The sequence below is a fragment of the Leptidea sinapis genome, chromosome 10 (genome assembly GCF_905404315.1).
Source record: "Leptidea sinapis chromosome 10, ilLepSina1.1, whole genome shotgun sequence".
In the NCBI taxonomy this organism is placed as follows: Eukaryota; Metazoa; Arthropoda; class Insecta; order Lepidoptera; family Pieridae; genus Leptidea; species Leptidea sinapis.
In genome coordinates this window covers 5,699,760-5,718,649 of record NC_066274.1, presented here as the reverse complement: position 1 = coordinate 5,718,649, position 18,890 = coordinate 5,699,760, and the positions used below count along the sequence as shown (strand labels likewise).

At 35.7% G+C, this 18,890-nt stretch overlaps 1 protein-coding gene across 4 annotated transcripts in view; it reads right to left on the bottom strand.

Annotated features, from left to right (window-relative positions):
• LOC126966408 (probable E3 ubiquitin-protein ligase RNF144A) overlaps positions 1-18,890 on the bottom strand; it is a 153,675-nt gene that overhangs the window by 3,577 nt on the left and 131,208 nt on the right. For all 4 annotated transcript variants that reach the window (XM_050810427.1, XM_050810429.1, XM_050810430.1 and 1 more), the window contains 3 exons: positions 2,330-2,530; positions 1,773-1,862; positions 168-262 (listed from right to left, as the gene is read on the bottom strand). In XM_050810427.1, coding sequence (XP_050666384.1) covers positions 168-262; positions 1,773-1,862; positions 2,330-2,530 — 386 coding nt within the window. The remainder of the gene's footprint in view (positions 1-167; positions 263-1,772; positions 1,863-2,329; positions 2,531-18,890) is intronic.

The window sequence follows — 18,890 nt, the reverse complement described above, 5'->3', positions numbered from 1 at the left end:
ATTATGGGTACCACAACGGAGTGAGAGTGACGTTATTTATGGATGGCCTGTTATAATTCGCTTAACATCTGCTGAAAAAACATTAGAAATATATATATAACTACATTATAAATATAAAATACATCTCTTTTGGTATTATAATGTCATCAAAGACAAATGATATTTACCTGCACTTACAGCAGACGATGCAGGGTGCCGCCAGCAACAGCAACGGACTGGCAACGAGCAGCAACAGGCCGAACCCGGCGAATATCCCCACCACCTGGAACGTTACATTAACGTATTGTTATTTCTTAAACAGTTCACAATGTTTCACACTGAATCTTGCTAAATAAGTTATAAAGTATCGGTATATGTGGATTAGCTTTTATAATTCTTGAATTTTACCTAAAATAAATAGAAAATCGAAAATTTTAAAAGCAAACCATATGACATTGTTTGTGGTATATCTCAAGGGTCTATCCTAAGCCCTATACTATTTTTAATATACATAAATGATATTGAAAACCTGGGATTGACAGGAGAGGTATCCTAATATGCTGATGACACACTTTTATTTTATTTTGGAGAATCAATCCATGACATCATGTCCAACGCACAAGCGGATTAAGATACACTAAATGATTGGCTACAGTACAATTTACTGACTATAAATGATGCTCAAACCTCTTTACTGCAAAAAACAAAAAAGTTCCAAAGTTTGTTCCCTTAACTATAAATAACCAAGTATTGAAACAGTCAGAGGCAGAAAAATATCTTGGTCTTGTACTGGATTCCATATTAACATGGCGAGCTCATTTAGATTATCTGCAGTTAAAAATTACATAATTGTCTGGAGCTTTGCGTAACTCTGCACGATGTATATCACATAAAGTCCATAGTACCATTTATAACTCATTAGCCAAGGATTTGCTGGAATACTTAATAGAGATTTGGTGATGTGCAGATATAACTCAAAACAAACTGTTAAAAGTTTTGTTCCAACTGGATTATCACTTCCCGACTAGAGAACTATATAACAAAACTGATCAACTATGTATATGTCAGTTATACAAATACAAAGTATGCATACTATCACATCATACAAATCACTTTTAAGACAAAAACACATAAACATTGTACCCGAAACAAACATAAACTACAATTAACTAAAGCTAGGGCAAATTATTGTACGAAAACTATACAGTTTGAGGGAGCGCTACTATATAATGACTTGCAGAAAGATATATTTGAGGAAAAAGCCTAATGCTTCCTCTCCACTATCGGCGATGATCGTTACTTGTCTGATCGTCTGTAATCGGCAAGTTATTCAAGATGGACATAATGGATTTCATAATTTAATAAAAATATTTATAAAATTGGTGCGCGATTATAAGACTCATAGTAACAATAAATATCTGAGTACCTATATAACTAACTTATTTTTATCCTTGTGATATTTAGTTTGGGATTCCATATTTCTATATCTAGTATAGTTCTATGATTTTAAATGTTTCTTCATTTGACTTGTCTTACTTGCGCTATTTGAATAAGAGGAAAACAAAACAACGCCGCGACGACAAGCAGAAATACGTACGGCTTTGCTCACTGTCCAGTGAATGGATGACCGGCGATCGTGTGGGCACGCGCACGCAACTACACGCGAATTCCCTTTGATGTGTGCCCGAACAACCGACACGTGACCGATCACCGCGATCACTATGAGGATTATAGACGATACTAGATTCCCGCTTCGAGCAGCAGGGATATATCAAAGGGGTAATAATACCCACCTGGGCGCGATGCCACAGCACGGACGCGCGGGAATGTCCCAGCTTGTTCTTGCAGGGGCCCTTGTCGTAGTGGCGCAGCAGGAAGTCATCCTTCAAATAAAACATTTAATATAAGTTTTTATTGTATATTAATAGTTATATAGGTACCACTTTAAGTAATTAGTTTTAGTATAAGTGTATGCGGAATGATGCATCTACTGCATTTGTCACTATTCTGAATTTATCTTTATCACTTTTTTTTTTTAATTTACAGAAGTAAGTCAAAACATTTCAATATTTTTGGTGCGTCACTTGAGACGAGGTTCTCATTAAAGGTCAGCTTTTTTGAAGTGGTGGTAAAAATCTTTGAAATTCATAAGTATGATTTTGACCTGAGTTAATAAATTTTACTTTTCTTCTTCTGTTCTTTCACAAATCAAATTTTGAAAGTTTGAATGAACGGACGAGGAAGCTCCACCGGTTCGTAACTGATTACGCCATCCCGAAACAAGGCGAGTGATCACTTTTCGGCACTTGGGGCTGTGGCCTGATGAGGTCCACGTAACAAAACAACTTACATCCAAGGACGCGAGGCAGTACCAGCAGAACACGTGCTTGCATCGCTTGCACATCATCTGCGCGCAGCCCTCGTCCTTCTCGATGGGCACGCGGCACATTGGACACAGCTTGATCAGCTCGGAGTCCGGCAGAAGCGGCGAGCCCGCACCGCCCAGCGATGACGACGCCGCAGCCGCCTCGCAAGACACGCCGCCGTGCCACTGGAACACACATGAAGTAGCGTTAAGGTTAAGGCACATTACACCGACTCAACGCCATTCCGATATCCTTCCAACTAGAGGTTATCAGCGAGTTGTCATTTAGGTGATCAACTCGACGGTCACCAGTGAATAATTTGGCGTCAATGAGTGGGCAATGCGTCGTCAATGAGTGGGTTCGACGTCTCATTCCGTGTTCTTCGCCTCTCTCTACGGGCGACTAATTGGTAACGCGTCGCCTGCTTGTCGTAAGCACAGTGTCGACTCGTGCCTGATTTATCGACAACGAGGGACAAACGGGTCGGTGACAGTCAATAGGTAAATAGGTGAACAACGCATGGACGAGGACCATGCATCATACAGGTACTGCCGGTTTACTAGTTGTCAAATACACTCTTAGGCCACACAACATAAAGCTTACATTTCAATGCTATAATATAATATAAACTCACAGTAGTTTAATTGGAGCGGAGTCGATGTAATGTGCGAAGACCTCTAGAATGGTCCCTTTTAAATGTTGTTGTTTACTTTTTATGAGAAAATAGCTCATTATATTGTAGTCATGTGTCATTTTTTACGATATTATTTAAAAAATTACAAAAGCCCGAACCACATCTTTATGCTACAGAAGAGGGCTATTCGCGCTATTTATAACCCAGGTCTTAAAAAATCATTAAGAGAAAAATTTACAGAAAAATGTGTTGTACATAAACACATTAGCGAATTTGCTAGAAACTGTCAACACTAGAAATAAATATAAATAAATAAAATTTTATGAACGATGCGGGACTCCAACCCACGACCTCCGGCGTTCCGCGCCGTAATTTTATTTGGGTATTAATCCTAGAAGTGAGGTTAATCACTTTAAAAACATAACATATTGTTTGTTATTATTGTATTATACTATTCAGCTAAGTCTAGTTAGTAAATCATTTGGGGAGCGATGTAGGTAAGTATATGTGTTTAAACATGATCCCAGAAATTGTACAAAACAAAATGTGTTACGAAATTCATAGAAATTGATTGTTAAAAACGTCTGTGTGCTAAAAGTTATTAGAACATAAATGACATTCATAATGATACCATAGGGAATGGAACTACTACCCTCAGGCTATGAAATATTTTTTTTTTTTTGTATGTTATTACATTGCAACATTTTTATGAAAGTTATTCTTTTGAGTTGAAAGTTCGCAAGCCCGCTGAGTTTACCCATTATAATACCCAAATCTTATCGTCCCGGAAACACAAGGAAGCTCATTTCACAGCTTTGTGGTACGTGGAAGAAAGCACCTTGAAAACCGCTCTGTGGAGGATGGTGGGGATGATATCCTAACTTGTGGAGTGTCGTAACAAGGTGGAATTCGGCGGCAGTAATCAAATGAAACAGCTCTTCGCAACACTCCCTACGCAACTCCAAGTGATCCAGACGTTCACAGAGCACTGGGTCCGCGACAATTCGAGTTGCTCTGCGTTGCACGCCGTCAAATGGATCGAGCTGATACTGGGGTGAGCCAGACCAGAGATGACAGCAATACTCCATCTTCTCAGGTCTGAGGCAAACTATCTTAATGGGTCGTAGTTTTTAACAATCAATAAGTGATTTTAATCCTATTTGAATTTGAATTAACTCGGTCTCTGCTGTTCTGGACCAATGTTCTGGACACTAGAGCATTATCGCTTGGAATTAAGTTTTTAATGAGAAATTTAGCATTAACCACTCTCTGTGTACTAATATTAATAAATCTCTATGGAATATATGCCTCATTCAAAGTGAGTCTTATACATATCCAAGGTAAGGTAATAAATTTGAACTTGGGAAACCAAAAGGTTGATTATTACTGGGAAGTAGCTTGAAACTGGTTACCACTCTTTTTCATCAACAATTTACAGCCTCAGTATTTTCCAAAAAAAAAAATAAAGATTCAAAAAGAAAAACGCAGATATTTCGATATACTTGAGTAAGTTGAGATTAAATAATAACATTCACTTTTTTTGTTATTTAATATTAATTTAGCATTATTAATTTCAATTGTGTCTTTGCTTTTAATAGATATGGGGGCATCCATCATTAGCAAACATAAGAACCCTTTTTTATTAAGATTAATTTAACCATCATTTATTTCGTTTTTGCTTTAGTTTTTTGCGTCGTTCCATACTACCACGGGTTATTGGTATGTTGATGTTATTTATAACAGTGATTACGACTAACTGGATATTCGGCGATTTAATTTTGCCATGTTATAACAAAATTATCATAACTATACATATCCTATGTATGATACTATAAGACATGGAGAGACCTCTTTCTGTCATTTGTAAGATGATAAATTTTCATATTACTTTCTTTGGATTTCTCCTCGAAATAGGAGATCCCCATCCTGTCAGATGATATTGTGTTCGGCAGAAGTAACCAAAGTTTCATGTTTATATTGCCTTCGATTTGAAGTGCTTCTTGAAATGTGTAGAATTGAGTTGAATGGAGAGAATATCTTGAAAACAGACTCTGTCGCGAAGAGAAATTCAAAGACAAATATAAAGTTAATTTACGGAAATAGTTAAAGTTAAAAACAGTTATAATTACACGCATTTTAATCACTTAAAAAATAATATTATTATGTTAATCAATATGCTAATTACTATGTGTATGCATGTCGGAGTCAAGAACGTCAAGCCATGAAGCGAGTACGAAGATGATTCAGTATTCGTCTTGGCTCGGGTGTAATCGTCGTGCGGTGCGGGTGCGAGCGAGAGCGGGTGCCGGGCGAGCGTCGCGCAGGCAGTCAGGGAAGAAGTATCGAGCGAGGCGGTTGTGTCTCACGCGCATCACGGGAACACTACGTTCTTATTATGTAATCTATTATAGCTTGTAAAACTGTGTTTTACTCGCTGTCGTTTTAAACGCCCCTAACAATGGACAACCACGAAGATCCTGACCAAGTGAGCGGCCTTGTCCCGTCATATATACACTAGCTGATGCCCGCGACGTCGTCCCCGTGGAGTCTATAAAGCTTGAAATACTGTGCTTGAATCTAGCGTGGCAATATGTAGCCTAAATTATATTGTCCTGACTTCTTTTTAAATTTCATGCAAATTTTTAATTAAATCTACTCAGACATACATACAGACAACACGAACAACATGCAAAAATTCTATTATGTAGGTACCTTTTTGGATTAGGTTTTGTTTGAAGTGTAATAATTATTATTTTAAAACAAACAATGTACAGTTTTTACTTTGTTACAATTTTATCATATGTTAAGAATGTTAATGATGTTAACGACTTCTGTGAACATTTAATTCATTATGTATTTAAATTAGTAACATAAAAATCGCTTTACAGATTGTAACGCCTTACAGAAAACAGCGGCGGCGTGCATTGCAGTGGCTATAAAACAAGACTTTGTTACAAAACCTTTGGTAACTGATAATTGTGGAGTTTCAGTGCTTAATTGTATATTAGTAACTGACAATAATAAAGAAACACTGTTTATTCCATAGACTTACAATATAATAGACATAAAGACAATGCGTGCGAGATAAAGGGAGGAGACGGAGCATCAACAGAGGAGAGATGCCGGAGACACAGCAACAAGGAAAAGGAAGGAAATCATTTTATTTTTAGTCTCAAACTGAATGTCAAATAGTAACTTAAATTATCAAATAAGTATATAATTGTCTGACACAACCATGGTTACAATATAGCCTCGCTTGGAATTAGCTTCTTACCCCCTTATTCATAATGGTCCGCTAACTTTAAACAGCCGCTAAGGAGTGTATTTTCTCATTCCGACTTAGGTCAATAGTAGAAGACAGAGTGAGAATTAGCAATGCTTTAAGTTAGCAGACTATTATGAATAAGGGGGTTAGTCTTTTGAATATAAAACAAATTAGCGCCCACATTCGCTGTCAGGTCGTTTATTCCAAGTTTATTCAAAATACAGCTTGTTAGGGTGAGTGCTCATTAGCTGCAAAATTGTCTTATTGTTTTATTAACAATAAGACAACCTGCTTCATCCCTTGCGTGTCTCCTTCTCGTGTATGCATGCCTGGTACTCAAACCTCATTTTCAGTGTAGCCTATGTGCCTGATGAGAAAGCTCATGGTCACTCAGAGGGCAATGGAGCGGGCTATACTCGGAGTTTCTCTGCGAGATCGAATCAGAAATGAAAATATCCGTAGGAAAACCAAAGTCACCGACATAGCCCAAACTATTATTTGTTATTTTGTCCAGCATTGGCCGTCTTCCGGCTGATGATGATGATTATTTGTTAAAGAGAATGTTTGTAGTTATTCTCAATTGATTGAGCTGGAATTTTGCGCGTTGATTCAGTTTCGACATTGAATGCCATTTTGTGAGAAGCATGGGTTCACTTAATATTACTAGATATGTTTTCATACCAATTTTATAGTGATTTCTTTCTAAAACAATAATATTTCTTAAGGTAACAAAACAATTTTTAAAGGTTAAAAATTATGGCATAAATTTTTTTGAAATATTAAGGTGGGGCATTTCCTAAAAAAAGGTAGGGAAACAGTGATCAAGACGTATAAATGATATAAGGGATGCATGGGAATGCATACCAGAGGTACCCATTGATCAACCTATGTATAAAGCAGCTTCACTAGTAACTTCCTTTGCACAGGAAGTCGGCTAGATTATAGGTACCACAACGGCGCTTATATTTGCCGTGAAGCAGTAATGTGTAAACATTACTGTGTTTCTGAATGAGACTTCACATGTTATGTCTCAAGTTGACGAGCGAATTGTAGTGCCGCTCAGAAATATTGAGTTTTTCAAGAATCCTGAGCGGCACTGCATTGTAATGGTTACGCAGTATCAATTACCATCAGCTGAACATCCTCCTCGTCTCGTCCCTTATTTTCATTAAAAAAAAGTATAATATCATGCCCCATTAGAACGTATAATAAGTAATCGCGTGCTATTTCCATCACCTATTACCGCTATACGAGATACTCAACAGAAAACAATACACGCAATTTTCAACTTTATATATACAAAGGAACATAATTGGTTATAAGGTTGAAAGGTTTTTATAATGAGATAATCATGGCACTTACGATCAATTTAAAATCAATTATTCAAAATACGTCAAGCGCCTGCGTCTATATTATTTTTATACTGTTTGTTTTTAGCATGAATAAAACATGAGATGTTTATTATTCCACCGGTTTTGTACTGGAATAGTAAAATATTAAAAACAGCTCAAGTGCGAGACGGGCAACACGCGTTGGGTTCTTTACCATCGTTCAAGATACAACTCCATTTTACTTTATTTGTTATTATTATATTTTAATAGAATAATAGATTATTTATGTTTGCTTATATTAATTTTCATAAAAAGAGTGTTATTTATTAAGTCATGTGTAAATAAATAAATATTGTATTAAAAAAAAATATTTTAATAATTTCCTTTTTATGGAAAACGAAGACAAAAAGCGTACGGTTCACCTGGTGTTAAGTGATCAACGCCGCCCACATTCTCTTGAAATACCAGAGGAATCACAGGAGCGTTGCCGACCTTTGTGTTCGTAACGTCCCGGAAACACCGCACAAGGAAGCTTATTCCACAGCTTTGTAGTACGTGGAATAAGGCTCCTTGAAAACCGCACTATGAAGGACCGCACCGCCACACATCCAGATTGGGGGGGGGGGGGGGGGAATATATATTATTTATTTATTATAAACAGGCGAACCATTTTTAAAAAATATATTAAATTTATATTTGCAAAGGAGCCTCCCACTGGTAATAAGGGATATAAGGGATTTGAAATTCTATTTCGAATAAATATATATCAATTTGAAAATTTTAATTTTAAGATTCCTTCCTGACGGAAAATACGGACATGTTAATAAAATATTATCCCTTCTGCAAAAAAAAAACACGGCGTCAATGCGAAAATTTCCACGAGTATAACAATGATACAATGTTATATGTTAAATAATTCAATTCACCTAATAAAAATTACAACATCAAGAAAATATCTATAAATTAGTCCACTAAGGAGAGATAATTTATCTCGACACTAATAATTAATAATGAATTCAAGAACTTGCGAGAAAAACAGCTCACTCACTCAATACACAACCGGAATCACAGCGCGGGATCGATTTACAGTGGTGGTCATATAATTAACAAGATATATTTAAATAGAAGAAAGATCTTTTCAAACTTATACTTAACTAGCTGACCCGACAGACGTTGTTCTGTATATAATAAATAATATAATGTTTTTATATGAATTTGTCAATAATATATCATAACATCAAAAATTACTTCGTAAAATATGCACCCTGCTGTCGTCAATGAAATTGTTTCACAGCAGAACTGTCAAACCGTGCGTCAATAAATTCTCTCACAGAACTTATGTATGGACACAACAAACTAAAAATAAATTTGTTGTTTTTATTTAATTTAACAGCATTTTCCTATTTATTCACCCTTTAAACCTTCTCTGGACTTCCACAAATAATTCAAGACCAAAATTAGCCAAATCGGTCCAGCCGTTCTCGAGTTTTAGCGAGACTAACGAACAGCAATTCATTTATATATATATAGATAGATAGATGTAGCGTGAAACTAACAAAAAACTTAATTGAATTCTTTCTATTCTCGAGATGTCATGAAAATGTAAATCCATACTAAATGTAGCAGAAAATATTTTTTTTTATAATAATATTATTTCGTGATTTTTTTCGATATTTTATTACATTTCGGACTAAGAGAAATCCAATAAATCAAACCACAGAAAAATTGGTCTAGCCGTTCTTGAATAATAAATGGTGTAACTAACACGACTCTGTTTTATATATATATAGTAGAGTGGGCGCGTCATGAAAAAATTATCAGAGTGAATTTTAAGATTCGCGCGCACACCGACACCGAAATTCGACACCCAGACGTTAGTTGGGCAACTAGACAATTTTGCCCAGTAATTTCACTAGCTACGGCGCCCTTCAGACTGCAACACAATAATGCTTACACATAAATAGGCGACGTTGTGGTACCTACCCATAATCTAGCCGACATCTTGTGCAACGGAGCCTCCCACTGGTAATGTAGATAGAATTAGTAGTTTGAACATTAAATATATACTTGCGGTTTAAGGCTGCTCTTTTATCTAAATCAAGGCTTTATTGTTGAAATTACCAACAACACGCATACAACGAGGTACGACTATTACGAAATAATTTCCATTGTCTATAGGTATTTTCCGAGTGGGATATTGAAAATAATATGTATTACTAGCCTGCCCATAAATATTGTTATAGCTAAATAACTTCGATGATTTTCTATAATTTGATATTGCTATTTTTTGGTATCTCTAGACATAATATCAAGAAAGGTAAAGTTTGTCAGACTGTAGGGGGTAATGATATAAACGTGTGTTTTAGAGAAACTTTTGAACATGATGAACACAGTGGCTGTGTGGAATCAATTACCGGCCGCAGTTTTCCCAAACCGATTCGACTTACGGCCGTTCCCAATATTCAGTCTATCTCTTACTTGAGATAAAAATCTTAACTATCGTTGACTTTTCTGTCCCAATAAATTTATCGACGGTAACTCACCTTATCCGTGCATGCTGTCTGTCAATGGGACGTCGTATAGCCATCAAGCTTAGAAACCTATTACTTAAAGTCCGTTAACGCATATCTTGACCCCTGGTTTTGCGGATGTCCATAATGCCCTGATGCTTAAAACAATAATATCTACTTATTTACAGTGTTTGCAGGTTGATGCATCTAGATTTTTGAGATATCCTATGATTAATCACTACATTTTTCTTTTTTTTTAGTAACTTACACAAGTAAACAAGTTGTTATGTTTTTAAAGTGATAACCCTCATTTCTAGAATTAATACACAAAAAAACAAAATTTTATGAACGATGCGGGACTCGACCACGACCTCCGGCGTTCCGTGCCGGTGCTCTAACCAACTGAGCTAACCCTTACACAAGTAAGTCAAATCGTTTGAGTAATTTTGGTGCATCACTTTGTATAAAATATAATGTAAAAATCTGAAACTGTAAATAGTATTATAGCTTTAAGAGAGTGGCCAATTAGGTTCTAGCCATTGCTTCTCATTAAAGATCCACTTTTAACTATTCTTCACGTTTATAAGTGTCATTTCGACCCAATTGTCACTTTCATTCCATGGGCTGTTGCCCCACCACTCCCCACCACGTCTTGCCTGTTTGAACCCTCTCATATAAAAACATAATAATATTCATCGTGTATTTCTGAAGTAATACGAAAGCAACAACATGATTGAGCTTTTGCTGAGCTTCAAGGCCAAGAGTGGAGATTTGGCCGCGCTCCAACACTAACAGTCGATAGTGATGTGATCTCGAAACTGTGCCGGGTATATTATTGAGGCCGATGTAGGAATACGTCGCGTTATCTCGGCGTCACTGTTAGCTACTTATCGAGAACGGAGAAAGTCGATAATAACACGATCCTAAAGATAATTTGATGTGGACGGTTTTAGCCTAAAACTATTGTTAACTTGCTTAGCTTTATTTTCATTAAATTATTGTTAAATTGCATAATTGTGTTGTATACTATTAGCTTCTAGCTTGCTTTGGTTCAAATAATACAATTCATTTTTAAGAATATCCAGAACAAAATGTGCCGAAAATTTAAAATAAAATTCCATTACGGCAAACCTACTCCGAAAGACATCGGGCCAATATCTTAAAAAGTTTTATTTTATGATATAGTTGTCATCTCAAAGTCCGGTCTCAAGCGATGCTTGAATTGATAAAATGAATGAATAAATACGTTAAATGAATGAATAAATCGCTTTAATATCAAAGTCTATCATGTACCTGTTGGTAGTTATTAGCACAAGATTCTCTTGGACTTTCCATTATTTGGAATTCTTCGTAATCCCTTGCTGTCTTATTATTATTATAATAAACGCAATGAAAACTTACTCCAAGTTTAAAATAAATTCTCCCTGTCTTGTTATTCTGTAGTGATAAAGGTAAGCTAAGGACAGACGGCCTTACAAATAAAATTGGCATAAAGTTATAACTAAGCATAGACCAAGAATATGTAAAATGTTAAAAAATAGACATTTTGCTTACGAATGGTTTGTTCGGACTTATAACGTTTCCCGCGTTTATTTGCAAGGCAGCTTGTCTTTCGGAAAACTTCAGAATTATCATTGTATTGACAGTGTTGTCAACGATAGTGTAAACATTTTGCATAATCTTTGTTTATGCTTAGTTATAACTTTATACCAAGTTTATTTGTAAGGCCGAAAAAGTTTTGAAGTTGGAATAACTTTACTTCGCGTTTATAAATAACACAATAGCAGTCTTAATATGAAAAAGAGGAGAGCGCAAGTATATATTTAAACACAAATATGTACGTACGTACATATTCAAACTGTATATATACGTAGAATACTAAATGAATATATTACAATAGGGAGTGACAATTATTATTTATTTATTTATACTATTAATCATTTACAGAAAGAATCTTAAAAGCTAACATAGTACCGCAAAACTGTTTGGACAGTTTGTCTGCAGGATCAAGTCTCTTGTAATACATTAATGCTTATTAGAACATAATTTTTTTCAAATATTGATAAAAATCTAATTTTAATATTTCTTAAGTTTAGTTTTAAATTTTCTTTTACTGGTTTCTAGTCGGATGTCCTCAGGCAAGCTGTTTAATAGATAAGGAAGGCGTTTTTTCAAAGTCCTATCTCCGTAGTAGTTATTGATTCTAGGAACCTCGAACTTACCAGCGGACATCAACCGAGTATCGTGGTTGTGCATAATTGGGTTATGTTCTTGATTGCCATGATTGTTAATGGCTAATAAGTACTTATGTTTTAAGCTTACTGGCAATATTTTACATATTTTAAATAATTTTTTATAATCATCAATGACATAACATATTGCAACAACACTTGGTAAAGGGTAAAGCGGCTTTGTCATGGGGAGAAGAACTGATAAGAAACTTCTAGCCCACCTTTAAAAACAAAATATAATAAAAAATATACAGTTTAGGATGCTAGCGCATATTATACATGTATACATACACTAAGTATAAAAAACCGAGTTATTATACTCAGATATAACCTACCTTACTGTACGTAGGTGTAAATATAATATTATTCATTAAGACGTAACATGATAGTGTATTGAAATATTTATAATAAATATTTCATTCCGATAAAAATAATAATATAATTATTATTATTATAATGCTTTGTCTTTTGATACATTGTCGGTTATTATTAAATAACGTTACATTGTTATGTTTTAACAAAAACGTGTTAAAAAAAAAGGTAATCACATATGGAAATAAAATATTCGAGTTTGAAGTGTTATTTTTAAACACTTTATTATTACACGTCTGCTTGCAAAGATGTACTATCTTAGTTATAATGACTTAGCGGAGATTTAAAACATCGCTAATATACCGTTGTTAAATTATGATAAAAAAAGTTGGTATTCATAATCGCATATTAGAGCTAAAACGCTCATTGTCTCTTCGATAAAGCTGACGTGACTTATAGTAGCTAGTACCCTTCTATAAACCTATTTTAAGCACTCGAACGCAAAAAAAAACATGGCCGACATCGATCAGCTGTTCGTTAAATAATGTGATATTTAGCTTCCCGCTCCTTTAAATGTCTCCTCTCCCTAGTTTTCACTCCTTTTGTATATATTTTGTGTAAATATATTAAAATAAATAAGATTAAGTTGTAAATATCACTAAGTACTTATATTAAATAATTTAAGTAATTATATTTGTGCATGTATATTTGTTTCAGGTATAAGAAAATAAAACTTGGTTCAATCTTTAGCACCGATCACTACCATTAAAATTAGTAAACAAATACTCTAAGCTTGGTGGTCTACCTGAACGTGACATTGGCAAACTTGTGGTATACCTTCTACAGGAGCCTTAGTAGGAAGAAGAATAGCTTCCCGCTCAAAGTTGTTGGATATCCGTCATAGATTGACAACCGACAGACTTCAAAACTTTGAAGTTTGAAATTATTTTGACGTCGACTGACAAACCATTGACATTGAAAAGATGTCTGTTTCCATTGACAGTTCCTCATTAAATTAGTTAAAACCATGTTTTTTTTGGACGAAATGGCAACATTGCGTACTATAGAGACGTATTAGTTGCGGGAGATTTATCTAACGAATATGATTATAGAATTTTATCGAACGTTCGATAGGCTTAAACACGTTTTAACTAATATACCTTTATACATTCGAAAAGCATTTTATTATGAATAAGGCAGGTAGATTTGAGCGTTATATTAAATGATATAAAGGCAGGCTCACACCATTAACCTGACATGACACGTGAAAACTTCATTAACCTACTCAATATTAATTACATTTTCACCCAATTAGCCTCACAAGTTACGACGGTTTCTTTTCACACGATAGTCGAGTTTAATGAGAGCTTGACGACCCATATAGCCCCCTGGTTAGTGACTCTGCCTACTAAGCTAGAAGATCCAGATTTAAATCCCGATAGGCGCAAACATTTATATTATAATGAATATGGATGTTCGTTTCTGAGTCATGGACTTTTATATGTATTTATACAGTATGTTTAAGTAAGTATATCGCGTTAAGTATACCTTTTTTTGTTACAACCCATAGCACAGGCTATGCCTACTTTGGGGCTGGATAATTAATTGTGTAAAAGAGTGTCAATATTAAAAATGAAAATAAAAAGCTAGACTCCCTACCCGACATCGCCGCTCGGGCTTAACTGTCGCAGCGACAGTAATGCAGTACACAGTATTATACAGTACGAAAGTAAATGAATGAATAATTTGGTGAATGGCGTTTCCGAACAGCGTCACTGTCGCAACGGTAGTGACGCCACGTCAGTGTCGCAGCCATAGTGACGCCACGTCAGTGTCGCAGCCATAGTGACGCCACGTCAGTCTCCCTCGACGATAGTGACGCCGCGTCAGGGGGCCTACTCCTAAAATCGATATTCGATATATCGTGGCATTAGTCGTGTCGAATCGTACTCTTAGTTACAGCGTATTCAATGTCGAAACGATGATGGAACGAACGAAACATTTTTCGATATTATCGGTCCTAACCCTACTTTTAGTTGAAAATGTCAGAGACAAATATTAGAATTTGACAAATAATCAAACGTCACTTTTCGATAATATCAAATCAAATCAAATAAAAATAACTTTTTTCATGTAGGTCACGGAAATGACACCTATGAATGTCAAAAAAATATTTTCTTATTGAATCTACCACCACTTCGTAAAGGGTTGAGCTAATGAGAAGAAGTAGCAAGAAACTCATTGCCACTCTTTGATATCAAGATTTACATTTCCATCGATTTACAAATCATTTCAATTACAATATAATATGTAAAATGATGCAACAAACATACTCAAACGTCAAAAAGTCAATGCCTTACACGAGTAAGGCAAAAAAGTAAATGTAAATTAATACAATAGTTATTGAGTACAGTAGCTGCATCATCCACACACACCGTAAATGCAACAAGATCATCCTGCCACGACAAGCAGCGCCTCCCTCAATCGTAGTTTAGGGAAGGGGACGACCCGTTCCATGTCGCCGCCACAAGCAGTGACACTTAAGCGAGCATGACGAAACCTGTTACAAGAACTCAAGCAAACAACAATAAAAGAATCCTAATCTACATATCATGCAATACTCAGCAAATACCTCTACTTACAATTTGACAATTCTGCTTAAACTTGTAATTAATATTATAAATTAAAATCATATTTTTACTAACAGTTATCAAAAGCTCAATCCTTTAGGGTAATCAAATCAAAATCACCTTATTCATGCAGGTCAAGGAAATTGCTTTTCTTTTTATATTCCCACCGACTTTGAGGGTTGAGCTTTAATAAGAAGAAGTGGCAAGAAACTCATTGTGACAATGTCTCACTCACAAATCATTTCAGTTACAATATATGTAAAGTGATTCAGCAATAATACTCAAAAAAAAGAAGTACATAAATAAAATAAATATCAACGAAACCTTCTAGGCTGTCGTTGCTATTATCGTTTCAAGTTGTATAGATATATTTGCCATACAATATATATACTTAATAAATATTATTAAAATAATTATATGTGATTTACTATTCAACAGGATATTTTACTACCAAGTAATTTAAGTCATTTTGTTGATCGTTTATGCGTAGAAAGTAATGCAAATGGCCGCCTGAGAAATAGGGAGTCGACGAGAAGGGTTGAGTTACCTTTTTTACATTTTGTTATCCGCAAGTTTTGTATTAATTATTCAATTTTAAATGGTCATATTATATCCATTGCATAATTATTGAATATTTACATTTTGTGTAAATGATATCAAATTGATGATGCAGAGTCTGGCATGGTCCTTAACGCCTAAACTATGTTTTGACATAGCACAGATAATATTTAGTTTTTCAAGGTTTGCCGCATAAATTATTCACTCTAACATCGTAAAAAAACAAAATATTAGTCTATGGTTACGATATTCTTACGATAAACAATATGGATTGCGAACATTTGTTAGAGTGGGGTAGGTGCGATATCTTCGGTGTATTATCGTATCGTTCCGAATATATCGTTGTCGATTTTGCGAGTAGACGTCCTGTGTCGCTCGACGATAGCGGTCGTGCCGCACAAGCACTGTCACGCAATCGCCGCGTTCGCATGCGGTTTTGATGTTATGTCAATATTTAGAATAACTTATAAATGGATCATAATAACTTATTTACTGATGAGGAAGACGAGTCACTTATAAATTAAGGGTCCTAACATTAAATTTTGTACGATTTAAATGTTTTTTTATCAATTTGCTATAAGTGCCTTCATCCTTTCGACTTTTGAATACTGAGTTAGGGGGGCTTCGCTCCATACTATAGTAGTAACGAGGCAAAAAAAGATCATCATCCTTTTCGTCTCCTTATAATTTTTTTTATGGGTTCATTCTATGTATACCTAAATAATAGTCTGTCTATAATAAATAATGTCTAATAGAGCCGAACAAAGATTATAAAGTGTTTGAGAACAGGGGGAGGTCGAAGAATTCAGTGACGACGAGCGACTCTTGATTTTTTTTATAAGGCCGCGTTTCCACCTGCAAGATAATTTCCGCAAGAAATATCCGACAGTCTGTCTGATAGAAGCTTGCAAGTGTAAGCCCCATTGCAAGTGCTGTCGCTACAGTTTGTCAAGCACTTCCTGCGAGTAGTTGCGAAAACATGTCTAAACTACGGACGAGTAAAAAATAAGGACTCCGTGTCACCTTCCTTAACAGTGAGGCACCAAAACAAGCCGGTAAAGTGTAAATACATAGCCCCACGCATACACTAATATAAGCCGATCGGCCGCCATTATGAGATTTGCCATCGTCTGTGACAGATCAGTTTGCGTCGCAATAAAATATTTTAAAATGCCATCGTGCGTTGTGAAAAGTGTGAAAAATATTTCATTATTATTTAAGGGAGAAAAAATTGTGTAACTGGTATACCCCGTAACCGCACACACACTAGCATAAAGGTGATTCGCGCGGAGTTCTAATTTTTTTACTAGTCCGTGGTCTAAACATGTCTGCATCAACTCACAACAGATCTCGCTGCTTATCTAGTTTCGTATATCTCGCAGCAAGTATCGCCCGCACGGCTTGTGTTTTTGTTTAAATTGAAAATAATAAGTCATCGGCAAAGTCGTGAATGGTCTCGTGAAGAAACTATAAAGTTAATAGGATTTTATGAGTGCAATCCTTCTTTGTGGGACTAACGGCATGCGGATTATAAAAACCGAATTTAAAATAGCTCTGTGCTTAATTCCATCGTAAAAGAATTCTCTACAACTGAGAATGAAGTCCGAAAAATCGCAGCAACAAAGCGAGTCTTTCGTTCGGTGATATCGAATCTCTGAAATGTGTGTCTTGTGACTTGTTTTTTTTATAACGCCAAGTTGTACTAAAATAATACTTCTATATCAACTGCGGTCATACGAAATTGAAATATTGTTGACCATCTTCCAGTTGTAATTTACGTAATAAATTATGGTAAACACCAGCCTTAAGCAGGAATTAGTACAACATGTAAACACTATTGCGAGAACTCATGCAAGACTTCCACGAGTTTGCTTGCAGGTGGGAAACGCGGCCTAACAATAAGAGACGAGACAAGCAGGACGTCCAGCTGATGGTAATTGATACGTCCTGCCCATTGCAGGGCAGAGCCGCTCTGGATTTTTGAAAAACCCATAAACTACAATTGCGCTCGTCACCTTGAGACATAAGATGTTAACTCTCATTTGCCCAGTAATTTCTCTAGCTACGGCGCCCTTCACACCGAAACACTATAATTCTTACACATTATTGATTCACGGCAGAAAAAGGCGCCGTTGTGGTACCCATAATCTAGCCGGCATCCGACCCTGTCACTGGTAAAATATGATATGAGACATGAAAATATGTCGGTAAGGAAAAGGTGAAAATATAAACTCTAAAATAAAAGCGTGTTTATGTAAGTTATATTTGAAGGGAAAGTTAACATTTTCTCAGCCCTTAAACCTGCAAACAAAGCCCACACAAGCCAAGCCGGCATGGTGCCAAGTGTCGACCCTGATGCAACAAAGACCTCCCCCTAGCCCGTAAGGGAAGCATTGTTCACATAGTAATCAAAGCGAAACCCCTACAATTCCATTTACGATTTGTTAACAGTTTTCGAGAGTGGGCTGTCATAATGGATAATGTTTGTATACCCTACAGAACTGCACAGCAATTATACTATAATTGGAAAGTAGAGAGATATATTTAAGTTATAAGTCGTAATTTTTATGAAATGTCTCATATCATTCAGTATCTTGACCTAATTGAAACATAAATAAGTGAAGTAGTATTTATAAGAATTAAATAATGAGCGTTATTAATAGTATCGTTTAGAGTTTTATAAGCTTAAAAAATTGGTTACTAGTCAGGTAGGCAATTAATGGTATATCGCGTGTTGTAAGTCGGTGCACACGAAAACATGATTTGCCTTGAAGTTAATACAACAACGTTAACCAAAAAAGACAGAATATTTCCGGCCGCAGCTAACAAATACTAATCAACAAGCTATGTGTTAGAACGATGTCGTCAATATATTATACTATACCATCCTGTGAACAGGATGCTAGCTAGATAATGGGAACAACAACGGCGCCTATTTCTGCCGTGAAGCAGAAATGTGTAAGCATTATTGTGTTTCGGTCAGTAGGGCACCGTACCTAGTGAAATTATTGGGCAATTCATATAACAAGATTTAACATATTATGTCTAAAGAGGACGAGCGCATTTGTAGTGCC